We start from the raw sequence: 12,247 nt of genomic DNA, 5'->3' as shown, positions 1-12,247 counted from the left end.
GGGGAAGGCCAACTATACCAAAATTCGACAGGAGCTGGGGAATGTAGATTGGGAGCAGCTGTTTGAAGGTAAATCCACATTTGATATGTGGGAGGCTATTAAAGAGAGGTTGATTAGCGTACAGGAGAGACATGTTCCTGTGAAAATGAGGGATAGAAATGGCAAGATTAGGGAACCATGGATGACAGGTGAAATTGTGAGACTAGCTAAGAGGAAAAAGGAAGCATACATAAGGTCTAGGCGGCTGAAGAAAGACGAAGCTTTGGAAGAATATCGGGAATGTAGGACCAATCTGAAACGAGGAATTAAGAGGGCTAAAAGGGGTCATGAAATATCTTTAGCAAACAGGGTTAAGGAAAATCCCAAAGCCTTTTATTCATATAAGAAGAACTTTTTAACGCAGCAAGTGGTAATGAAATGAAACTCGCTCCCAACAAGGGTGGTGAAAGCAGAGATGATTTCAAAAGGAAATTGGATGGGCACTTGAGGGAAATAAACTTGCAGGGCTACGGGGATACATCGGTGAATGGGACTGACTGGATTGCTTTACAGAGAGCAACCATGGACTTGAAGGGCCGAATGGTCTCCTTCTGTGCTGTACTGACTCTAAGACTCTAGTCTCAATTGTTCTTTGTGTAACTATCTCACAATATATAAATGGCATATTATTTCTCTTATCATCCAAAGAAACTGCAGTGTGAGCAATAGCAATTCACCTTTGAGATATTCGCATACATATACTAGGCTGAATTTTACCAAGCCCACGACATCAGGTTCCATGGTGAGGGGAGCCGGAAGATGGTGGCGGCAGAGGCCCGCCATGGAGGCCGACGCCGGGAATGCCCGGCCTGCTTCGCCCGCTGGCGGCGAGGCTCCAAGACGGCGCGCAACCCCCCCCCCGCCCAACCTCCCCACAACCGCTGGGTGACGGGACCTGGATTTAAACATTTAAATTAATGAAATGAATAAATTTAACTCAACTCACCTTGAATCTTCCGGACCCAGAGTGATTGTCGGCGTGGCGACCGGCACGCCTGCTTGTTCAATTCTCCGTCTGGGAAAAGCAGGCGTGGCACTGGGGGGGAGGGAGGAGGAGCCAAGATTTTTACTGCAGGTGGGAACGGGATCAAATAACATCATCAGTGTAGGGGCTGGTGAGAAGGGGTGTAAGTGTTTCGGGGTGGGGGAGGGCAAAAACTTACTATAATTTTTATTGTGAGGTTGGAAAGGGGCATACAATTTTAGGGGGGGGGTTCACTTTAAAAATTCAAATTTTCTGGCAGGGCTGGCTGCGCTTTAAGAATGGCACCAGTGCCTGTGCACGAGAGCGATGGCAGGCTCTTAAAATCCAGCCCACTATGTTTATGGGCTTATTTTGTCCATTTTGCTGAGAAACTTACAAGGCAATTCCGCTATCTCCAATTTTCAAGTATTGTCATTACAATAATTAACATAGCTGGGAATATCCTTAGGATCACAGTTTAAGGCACCTCGTTGTTCAGATGACATGAATAAGCTGCTCAAGATTTGTCCTCATAACAAATTATAAGAGCTTTTTTTGATATTCTATGTTTTTGTACATACTTGGGCATCTATCATCATGTACATCACCCCCATCCCTTTATTTTAACCATACATTACTAAATATTTGTGTGCTAGAGCAAAATGCAGTAGACAGAGCTTACGCTTCAGAGAGAGCTTACCTCCTCGCTGCTATAATTTCCATGGAAATCGTCCTCCAGTTGAGCTCCTCTCTTATCTGCATTTTCCGGTTCTCCATCATCCTTCATGTCCACTATCCACATGAAGCCGTCCAATGAGGTTTTCTGTACCTTTCCATGAGGAGCTGACCTCGGTTGCGATGAATATGTAAATATGTCCTTCAATTTTAATTCATCATCTTTTTCCTCATCTTCACTTAAAGATGCTGAACCACTTTCATTTTCTCTCTTGCTCGCATTTAGTTGTAAATGTGAATTGTTTCTGGAATGTTCCAGGCAGGGTGTGGTATGTTGAGGGGAAATGAACTGCAAACTGTTCTCTGAATGATCAGGAAAATACCATTCATCTGAAAAATTTAATCAAGTTGTTTTAGAACTTGGATAATTACACCTACTGGGATATTGTTCTGAACTACTCTTGTAAATTACACAATTTGTTATTGGCTTTTCATTGTTTTACTATTACAACAAATGCACTAAATTCACACAAATTAATTTGGGGCATTCTATGTTGAAAGCTTTCAAACGTCTAATCCCACTAAGCACAATGATTTTCTTCACACATGACAAAATGTCAGTATTACTATTCAATTAATATAACTGATGCAGTTCAATCAATAAAAGCTAACTAGAAAGACAAGACGTGCGTTTCATGTTGTTACGGTCAGGTGAGGAGGAGTTGAAGGACTTCCCTTTTTCTCCTCTCCCTGTTTGACCACAACAGGTTTAATTATTTTTTAAAGTGGATGTACTGGCCACTACAGTAGGTGTTTGATTACTTACTTGCTATGATCATAACAAGAACCAACTGGACAGGTTTTCTTGAGGTTAACAAAGAAGGAGGTTAACTTTATTGTACCAAAACCGAACTAATAAGAAGAATAAACTATGTGCCTACTTTCACTCACACACACACTAGATGTTTACACACACACAAATAGATTACAGATTGGGGAAAGGTAGATTGGTTGAGTTAGAGTTTATAGAAAAAAGGGGTATACAGTCTGTGGTATTTGGTGATTTGGCTGGCTTCTAGCTGAATTTGGTGGTCCTGAGGATTTTAGTTTGAAGAGGTAGATGACTGGTTCAGTGGGTGTCTTGGAGACAGCAATGCAGATGATTTCTTGTAACGGGATTTCTGATTGTAGCCAGAGTATGCAAAGGTGGTCAGTCAACTGGCAGAGTTCAAAGCTTGTAAGTTGAAATGGAGAGAGAGGGAGAGAGAGAGGGACCCCCATTTGGGTCTGCATGTGTCAGAGTCCAGAAGCTTCTCCTTGCTGCTGCAGAGAAACACAAGCTTAAAACCACAGATGGGGGAGGGGCTTGTCACATGACAGTCATCCAGTGATTCAAACATGATAGCAGTGCTTCTCTCGTGGATCTTGCTGTGATGAACAGCCATTTCATTTCCATCTCACAGGCCTTGCAATGTTGGATACAGTGTTGCAAATTAGCTGGCCATCTTAAGCTGCCAGCAATGTTATCCTTTATCTGTTCTCTCTTAAATTTCTTCAAAAAATATAAATTCAGATCTTCAGTCAGTGGATTAAAGAAAATTATCATTCAACAAAGCAAGCTGGCGTGATAATATGAAGTGGGCCAAAAGTAAGGGTGATGATTGATTCTGAACTCCATGAAATATAATATATTTGCTCAGTAATGGGAAAGAATGTATTATTCTGTGATTCAATGCATAGAGATTATAAAGACAAGCAAGAGATAAGCCATTTTAATAGCACAAATAAAGGATATTCAATTGATAACTATGAAATACAAAATTTATTACACAAGAGAAGATCTCATAACTTAAGACAGATCAAGTGAGCCGTCATGGCCGCCTTCATTTGGGTTACATCTTGTACTAAAAACTTATCGATGAGGTTTTCTAGTTACACTAAGGGAGAGCCCCGAAAAAGAGCTCACTGCCCCATCCTCACTGACACTGTGGCTACCATCATTTTTCTGATTCCGGTTGGCTGCCTGAAGCAGATATTAAGCTTATTTAGTTCCTTAAATCGGGATCCTATTACATAAAAGGATCCCAATGTTGTTTTTGGAAGGAAAAGAGGAAGTATCTTTGATAGATGGACCCACCCAGTGTTATTAAAGAGATTTTTTTTATTAAAATATTTTTAAAGGAATTTATAGTTAAACTGCATAAATGTTGGACCAGCTTTTTAAAAAGAGAGCCATCAAAAGGGCACTGAAGGAACCGGATTGGCAACAATGTTACTGGTTGTCACATGACTCAAGTTAAAGATAGAACAGACACCTTGGTAAGAGGGGCAAAGAAGTGACAAGTACCCCTTTGATTGGACAAGCACAGTAGCAGCAGAGCACACCTGGAAGGGCAGTAAACTCACAAGCTTTCTGGCTGTGTGTCAGTGTGTGTTGTACCTTCTGAAGTGAGATAAAGTCAAGTCTCCTGCTGAACTGTCAAGGAAGGACAGAAGACCACAACTCAGTTCGATTTCCAGTAATTCCATAAAAGACCCTGAGAAGTCCACTGTGTCACTTCATCTCATTTCCTGTCTTTGAAGAAAGCCGGCTAAAATTAATTCTCAGTGTCACCTGTAAAGAACTGTTCTGAAGGATCTCAGTGACCTATCTACGTGGACTTAGAAGTTAGACTGTATGCCAGCATTGGAACAACATATCTCATCTGCTGTTTTCTTCAAAAACTGAGCAAGTAATCTGCCCGGGTTTTTTTTTCTGTCTGCAACAGACCTCTCAATTTATAAAAATCCCTTTTATCTTTCAATGTAGTATACTGTATTCGCTGCTCACAATGTGGTCTCCTCTACATTGGCGAGACCAAACGCAGACTGGGTGACCGCTTTGCGGAACACCTCCGCTCAGTCCGCAAGCAGGACCCCGAGCTTCCGGTTGCTTGTCATTTCAACAATCCCCCCTGCTCTCATGCTCACAACTCTGTCCTGGGATTGCTGCAGCGTTCCAGTGAACATCAAAGCAAGCTCGAGGAACAGCATCTCATTTACCGATTAGGCAAACTACAGCCTGCCGGACTGAACATTGAGTTCAATAATTTCAGAGTATGACGGGCCCCCCCATTTACCTTTATTTTTAGTTATTTTTTCCTTTTCCCTTTTTTTTGTGTTCATTTTATTTTATTTCAAATTATTTTGTTCAGTTTGCTTACCCACTGTTTTTTTTTCATGTTTGTACTTGCGGCTGTTCAATTTTCAGTCTGTTAACACCCTATCTGTACTAATGCTTTGTCTTTCAACACACCATTAACACATTGTTTGCCTTTGTTCCAATAAATGAACAAGGGGTTTGCATCAGTTGCTGGGTTTCAGCATGAGCACGGAGCAATTGACTACCTTTATGGCTATAAGGGCAGTGGCACATAAGCCTAAGTCATTTCTCAATAGAAGAGGGTATCATTCCCATAATGCAGATGTATGTCTGCTTGAAAAGGCAGACGCCCTGATGAGTACTGCCTCCAGCCATGCCATCATCAATGCTCCTTCAGATTCCTTCACCAATTCTACAGTGCGGGGGCCTCCAAAAGGTGTTAGGTGCCTTATTTGCATATGCCTGTTACAGGCACGAGCACTGCATGGTGATTTTTTAAATCATTACTAATATAGTATAGAATAACTGGATATCAGGTTTTTCACATGTCCACTTACATGCACATCTCCAATCTCTCTGAAGGTGGACTCAAACACTTGGTAAGACAGATATGAATTGTTAAGCTGCCTTATTCAACAAACAGCATAAAAATCAAGTCAGATTCTACTTCACTCAACCTCACTTTGCTCCCTGAAAATGTGAATAAATAATGAAACATAGGCCCTCTGCCTTTCATGGGCTAACTTACTTGTTTTGCCATTACCTTTCTCTCTAATCTTGTGCAATTAAAACTTCCAGTTGCAACACTTAGGCCCAAGTATTTCAGTCTTGGGGTGTGCTGTGACTCTAACTTCCTCTCTATTAATGATTCAACAGTAGGACAAATAATAAAAATCGGTTAACTATCCTCCCATTCTAAGGAAAATACCTATTGCCATTCTCAAAGTGAATGTGGGCAGCCTGGTTAATACCTGGGATAAAACAATTTATCCTCATTGTATCAGCTGAAACATTCCACAAACTAGCATGTTTGGCTTTAATACATACCTTCAATGCTGATAGCCTGTGGCTTTTTAAAAACTCTGTGTGAATTTACTTTAAGACACTACACTTAAACATAACTCAATCTCAAAATCCTTTCCATGAAGTAAAAGGTCATCAAAAATCTGCTTTTGTGGTGTTGGTTATATAATAAATATTGGGCTGGACATCAGGAGAACTTCCCCAATATCTTCCAATAGTTCCATAGTATCTTTTATAGAAATACAGAAAGATCTACATCACACAAGGTGGCCATTCGGCCCATCGTGTCTGTGCCACTTGAGCAGGCAGATAGGGCCTTAGTTTAACTTGTCAAAAGGAAATTGGGCAAATATTTGTAAAAGCAAAAGTTTCAGAGAAATGGGGAAAGAGCAGGTGGGTGGAACTAACTGCTCTTCAAATGAGTCGGTGCAGACCCGATGGGCCAAATAGCCTACTTATGTGCTTTACTCTTCTATTTTTGTGCACTTGAGAGGCAGAGTGTAATTCATTTTTCTCTTGGCTGGAAGCAGCACCTCCAACAATGCAGAACTCCCTCAATATTGAAAGTCTTAGCCGAGATGATGTGTTCAAGTATGGAGTAGGACTTGGAGTATAAACTTCTGATTCAGAAGCAAATGTGCTACCATTGGGCCAAGCTGACGTTCACAATTGACACTTAAATTTGCTTTATGAACGTCTACGGCCTTTTTATACCACTCCACATACAGAAAGGTGACTCTCAAGTAGATAAACCAAGTATCAAAGAATGGTACAGCTCTGGCTTTTTGGGAGAGCAATTCAGTTAGTTTCACTTTCCTGGTCTTTCCTCATATCTTGCAATTTTTTCTCGTTTAAGTATTTCCTTTTGACAAGTTAAACTAAAGCCCTGTCTGCAGCCCTGTTTGCCTGCTCAGTTAATCCCACTCCCTCACTCTTTCCCCATACTCCAGCAACTTTGTTCTCCTTCAAGTATTTCTCCAATTCCCTTTTGAATCTGTATCCACTGCCCTATCTGTGAGTGCATTCGAAATCCTAATGACTGCTGCTTCCTCACGTTGCCTGCGGTTCGTCTTGTCAGTTACCTTAAATCTGTGCCCGCTTGGTCATTGACTCTTCAGTCACTGGAAACAGTTTCTCTTTATTTACTTTATCTAAAACCCTTCATGATTTTAAAGACTTCTATTAAATCCCCTCTTGCCTTCTCTGCTCTGAGGACAACAGCCCCAGCTTTTCCAGTCTCTCCATGTAACTATAATCCCTCATCCCTGGGACCTTTCTCCAAAGCATTCACGCCTTTCCTAAAGTGGGGCATGCAGAATTGAACATAATACGCCAGCTGACACCAAACTAGTGTTTTAGATAGGTTTAAGCATAACTTCCTGGATTTTGCACTCTGGACCACTATTTATAAAGCCCAGGATTCCATATGCTTTATTAACTACTTTGTAACCTTCAAAGATTTGTGGCCAAGCATCCCAAGGCCTCCCTCTTCTTGCACCCCCTTTAAAATTGCACCATTTAACATGTATTGTCTCTCCTCATTCTTCCTACCAAAATCTATCACCTCACACTTTACTGAATTGAATTTCAGCTGCTATGTGTTTGCCCATACCACCAGCCTGTCTACATCATCCTGAAGTCTATTATAATCTTCCTCAGTCTTTACTACCACTTCTAAGTTTTGTCATCTGCAAATTTCGAAATTGTGCCCTGTACCCCCAAGTCCAGGTCATTAATGTACATCAAAAACAACAATGATCTGAGTTCTGAACTTTGGGGACCTCCACTATCTATTTCCTTCCAGTCTAAAAAAACACCCACTCAACACAACTCTGTTTTCTCTCACTTAGCCAATTTTGGATATATGCTGCTACTGCCCCTTTTATACCATGGGCTTCAATTTTGCTAGCAAGCTTAATATGTGGTACTTTATCAAACTTATTTTGAAGGTTCATATACAAAATAACAAATGCACTGCCCTCATCCATCTTCTCTGTTACCTCATGAAAAACTCAAATCTGGTTAGTCAAACATGATTTTCCCTTAACAAATCTGTGCTGGTTCTCCTTTATTTGTCCATGCTTGTCCACGTGCCTGTTAATCTTCCCCTGGATTCTCACTTCTAAAAGCTACCCCACCACCAACGTTAAACTGACTGGCCTATAACTGCCAGTTTTATCCTTCCCTTTTTGAACAAGGCTGTAACATTTGCAATCCTCCAGTCCTTTGGCAAAAACTATGGCTTCAATTCCTTTTCAATCTACAATGTAGCAAATAATTTGACATTAATGGAAGTGGAAGATTAAAATGAAAACAATTTGAAGTGTCATATTATTTTTAATACTAATAGAAAAATACAGCCTCAAAGGGCTAAGTTGTAGCTGATTTTCTCAAAATTCTTCTCATACAAAAGTGAAAAGAAGTAATGTTTTATTGCTATATTCCATCTGATACTGCTTTACCCATGGCAATGAAAAGATCAGACTGCCTGATAAGAAAATATATGCAAATCACCTGATAACTGTGGCATTGCAACAAACGCGATGAATGCAAGAGTAATCGTATACCTATGTAATCTTTCGAAACAGATTTATGTCTTAACTTCTAATTGTGTAGTAACGTTTTAATGAAGATTTCAAAAATGAATAAATAAAGCTGACATATTCTCACCAATGTTCATCCATTTGCCTTCCATGCCCAACAAAAAATTGCCAGGGTGTTAATCTTATGAAAAATACTGTGAGGACTGATTACACATGCTGATAACAGTCAGTTAACTACTAAAGCTAAAAACTGTAATAAAAAACAAAAAAGATACTTGATGCAAACAGTAAAGGAATCTTGGCTAAATACACATAATTGTCTTGTACATTTCTATGCATTTTTGCAATATACAACATATACAATAAGAGGTTTCAGTGGGAATTTAGACATTTAGGAGGCTCAGGTTAGGTCTTTGCTTGGTACCTGTATTACAGAGCCACAAGCGTCAAAGATCAACAAGAAACTCTGATCTTTTTGAAGTGTGGGGTGATTACAGGACATTAATCTGCATATTCTAATGTAAGAACATGCTATTTACAGGGACAGAGTGTTCAGAAAGTACAGAGAGATGAAATATCTTCAACTGTACTCAATCTGTCTGGCAAAGAAATGAGATGATTATTCTCAATGCTTGATTGAATGGATGGCAGACAAAATTACTGCAGTAAAACTTTGATTTCAGGGGATTTAGATTTCATGACTACAAAATTACCAACATATTTGTAGGATTTTAATTTATTAATTATTAAACTTTTAGCTTAAAAATATACTTCTTACTGAAAATTAATTGTCACTGTATTTTTGAACTTACAAAATTAAAGCATATTTAAATCTCCGCATAATTTAAACATTTCCAGCACAATTAACTCAGTTTAAGTGAATTCCTAGTAAGTAGATATTATGTAAAATGATGTATGTAATTATGTAAAACTTAAAACTTGCTGCAGACTAAAATTCAATCAAGTATTGAAAATTCAAACCTTTAATGTGATCCTCTGGTTCCTTCATACTCTGGTAGAGTGTGGAACTGTTTATTGCACATTCACTGTTGATCCTTTGATCTGGTGAAATATTAGATATATCAGAGGGCTTTACTCCATTCTCTACATGATTTGGTGACAATGTACCTAGATTTCATAGATAAAGACAAGAATAAACAGCAAAATAATTTGACTGTCTGGATTATCCCCAATGCAACTCAATGTATCTACACAATGAGAAAAATGCAGAAGTTCAAAGAACAGTGTGCAATAAACATTAGAATAGAATATCTAGGCTTTGTAATGGATGAATTTAGTCAATTCGGAAGCGGATCTGGAAGTGGGCGCCTTCGCCGCTCATCACGTGTGTGGCTGGCTGACTGCGATCGTGCGGCGGGTAGCCAATTATCATAATGGAGGCGTGGGGCCTATCCAATAATGTGAGGGGGTGAGCAGCGAGGTGTCGATGGAATTGTCAATGGAGAATTGGAGGTGCTGGCGCCATTTTTAAAGTGCTGCCAGCACTGCTTAACTTACTGACTTTGCTGCTGCTTTGCCTTTAATGCAGCTTTGCCTTTGCAGCTGTGCTGCTGACCCCTTGCTAGGAGACCCTCTGCTGCTGACCAAGGCCTCAAGAGGCCAGGAACTTTCCAGAAGCCAGACAGACCAGACAGACAGACCAGCCAGACAGGTCCTCTTACCCAGTGATGGCAAGAAGAAGTCCTCTCGCCTGACCAAACAAGCCTAGATAGAGATAGCTGAGGAGGGCAGCTGCTGCGGGGTCCAGTGCTGCAAGAGGGTCAACAACTTTCTTTGTTCTGCCAAGGCGACTGCTCCATACCTCTCTCCTTTTTAGAGATTGCAAGTGGCTACGCTGGAAGAAGTGGGACATGGGGAGGGAGGCATTGTAACAGCGCTGGCAGAGAGGGTTAGGCATTACCTCCTCCTGACAGTTGCATGGCTGCATCTCAGCCACAGGCCACCTTCTTACACAACTCAGCTTCATGGGAGCATGAGCTATCTGTGATACCTCAGTAGGGGACAAGGGGCTGCCACTAGCAGAATTATCATTTTGATCTCTCTGCAAAGTATGACTATCTTCCTCTTTGCACTTGCAGGACAAGAGGGCCCATAACTGGAGGGAGACATCCCAGACTGGCAGAGACATTCCAGATCTTCGACCTCTCTCGACAGCTGAGGAGGAGGCTCCAGATTTAGTGGGGACTCAGGGCAGCCACTCCATATCTGATGGAGAGACAGGAGTCTCCGGGCAAGAGAGTGAGGACTGTCTTCCATCGACATACAGTTCACTTCTGTAGACCCATATCACGCATTGTTGGCATGAAGAGATCTGCACAGCCTAACGTGTTTGTGTTCTCTCTTGCAAGTTGGCATTCGCAAGTGACTCCAGCAGAAGGGGTACAACCGTCAGCATTTGAGGAGGAACCGCATTTAGGGCTTGCACAGTCCCATGATTCCTCTGCACCTTTCACCAGTGCGGATACTTTTGTCTCAGTGGGTTTCCACTCAGCTGTAGAATCAGGGTCACAAGCTGGTGAGAGCACCACACACACACCCAAGCAACCAGCTGAGGCTGAGATAACCGAGGCCTCTGACAGTCAGAGGACTATGGGTGGCCAGGCCCATGCTGATGACAAGCCTCAAGTGTCGACAGCACAAGACATGCTGGAGTTGCAGAGAGAGGTAAGGCAACAAATGGTGGAGATGCCAGAGGCAATGCTCAGCCATGAGCGGACGATGAAGGAGTCGATCTATGCCATGAGTGCTGCATTGTCTCATGCATGTGAGCACATGGTTTCCTCCATCAAGAGGTTAGTGACCCTCATGGAGAGCCAGATCCCACAAATGCACGCAAAACTGCACATCATTGCCTTTGCCATGAACTCGACACAGCAGTGGTAAGGTGAGAGAAGAACGAGGTGCCTGGAGACTTCTCCAGTTCCTCGTCCTTCTCTGGTGAGCAGGGAGGTTCAGGTAAGCCTTGAAAGGGAGGAGCAGAGGCTTACCTCCGCTATTGGGGGCTCTCCTCAGGGCGCTCCAAGTGCGGACACTGGCTCCTCATTCCCTCCACCAGTGACCCCAGCTCCAGTAACCGTGACACCTGAGGAGAGTCCTGCACATGTGCAGGAAATCCTCAGGCAGCCAGGGCCCTCCAGGCCTCAGGCAGCCAGAGGACAGCCGCCGAAGTCATCACAGGCCAAGGGGCAGCCTAATCAGAAGCCTGCCTCCAGCTCAGCTGCTTGCGCTGGGGTCACACCTTGTAGAAGCACTTGTAAATGTATAAAGAAAACCACCAAGAGACACTTGTGGTTTCATGGGTGTTTTAAATTTGACATGTACTTCATATTGTTATGAGAGTGCTTCTATTTTTTGTAAAATATGCTTTTAAGGACTTATAGTTGAATTGTGGACATTGATTCATCTGGGTGCTTGAAGAGATGCTGAACTTTGTGTTCTTTTTGAAAGAGGTCACCAAAAGGTTCCTGGACTTGGCTTGTAAACAAGCCCTTACTGGAAGGCACCTATTTGCAGATAATTACCCAGCTTGTTGTTTTGACTTGGAGAAGATGTTTACGGCGAAGTGACGGTCAAGATTTATTGGGGTCAAGAGGCTTGTTTCTTGTGACATAGTTTTGGTTTTGCATGGACAGCGAGTTGGAATGTAAATTGCTTGGAAGACAGTTGGTTTTTGCCTGCCAAGGAAACCCAGCTCATCTCTTTTGCTTTCTTCGAAAGAAACCCTGCATATCCAGTGTGTCAGTCTCCTCTCTCCTCCTATATTTGAAGAAACCCTCAGTATCGAATGTGTGGGAACTGAAACCCCTGTTGCCGCATTTCTGCTGTCAGGCCTATCTGAAA

At 41.9% G+C, this 12,247-nt stretch overlaps 1 protein-coding gene across 8 annotated transcripts in view; it reads right to left on the bottom strand.

The window, feature by feature from the left end:
* The window catches only part of cfap20dc (CFAP20 domain containing), a 548,283-nt gene that overhangs the window by 261,858 nt on the left and 274,178 nt on the right, over positions 1-12,247 (bottom strand). For 2 of the 8 annotated variants that reach the window (XM_068051613.1, XM_068051615.1), the window contains 2 exons: positions 9,368-9,448; positions 1,704-2,068 (listed from right to left, as the gene is read on the bottom strand). The exons of 2 other annotated variants lie outside the window; for them this stretch is intronic. In XM_068051613.1, the coding sequence (XP_067907714.1) occupies positions 1,704-2,068; positions 9,368-9,448 (446 nt within the window). Of the gene's footprint in view, positions 1-1,703; positions 2,069-9,367; positions 9,449-9,472; positions 9,515-12,247 lie in introns of those variants that run through there. 4 more of the 8 variants (XR_010976965.1, XM_068051614.1, XM_068051618.1 and 1 more) reach the window with 4 other exon arrangements.

This window comes from Heterodontus francisci, chromosome 19 (genome assembly GCF_036365525.1).
Source record: "Heterodontus francisci isolate sHetFra1 chromosome 19, sHetFra1.hap1, whole genome shotgun sequence".
NCBI lineage: Eukaryota > Metazoa > Chordata > Chondrichthyes > Heterodontiformes > Heterodontidae > Heterodontus > Heterodontus francisci.
This window is presented reverse-complemented; position numbering and strand designations above follow the sequence as displayed.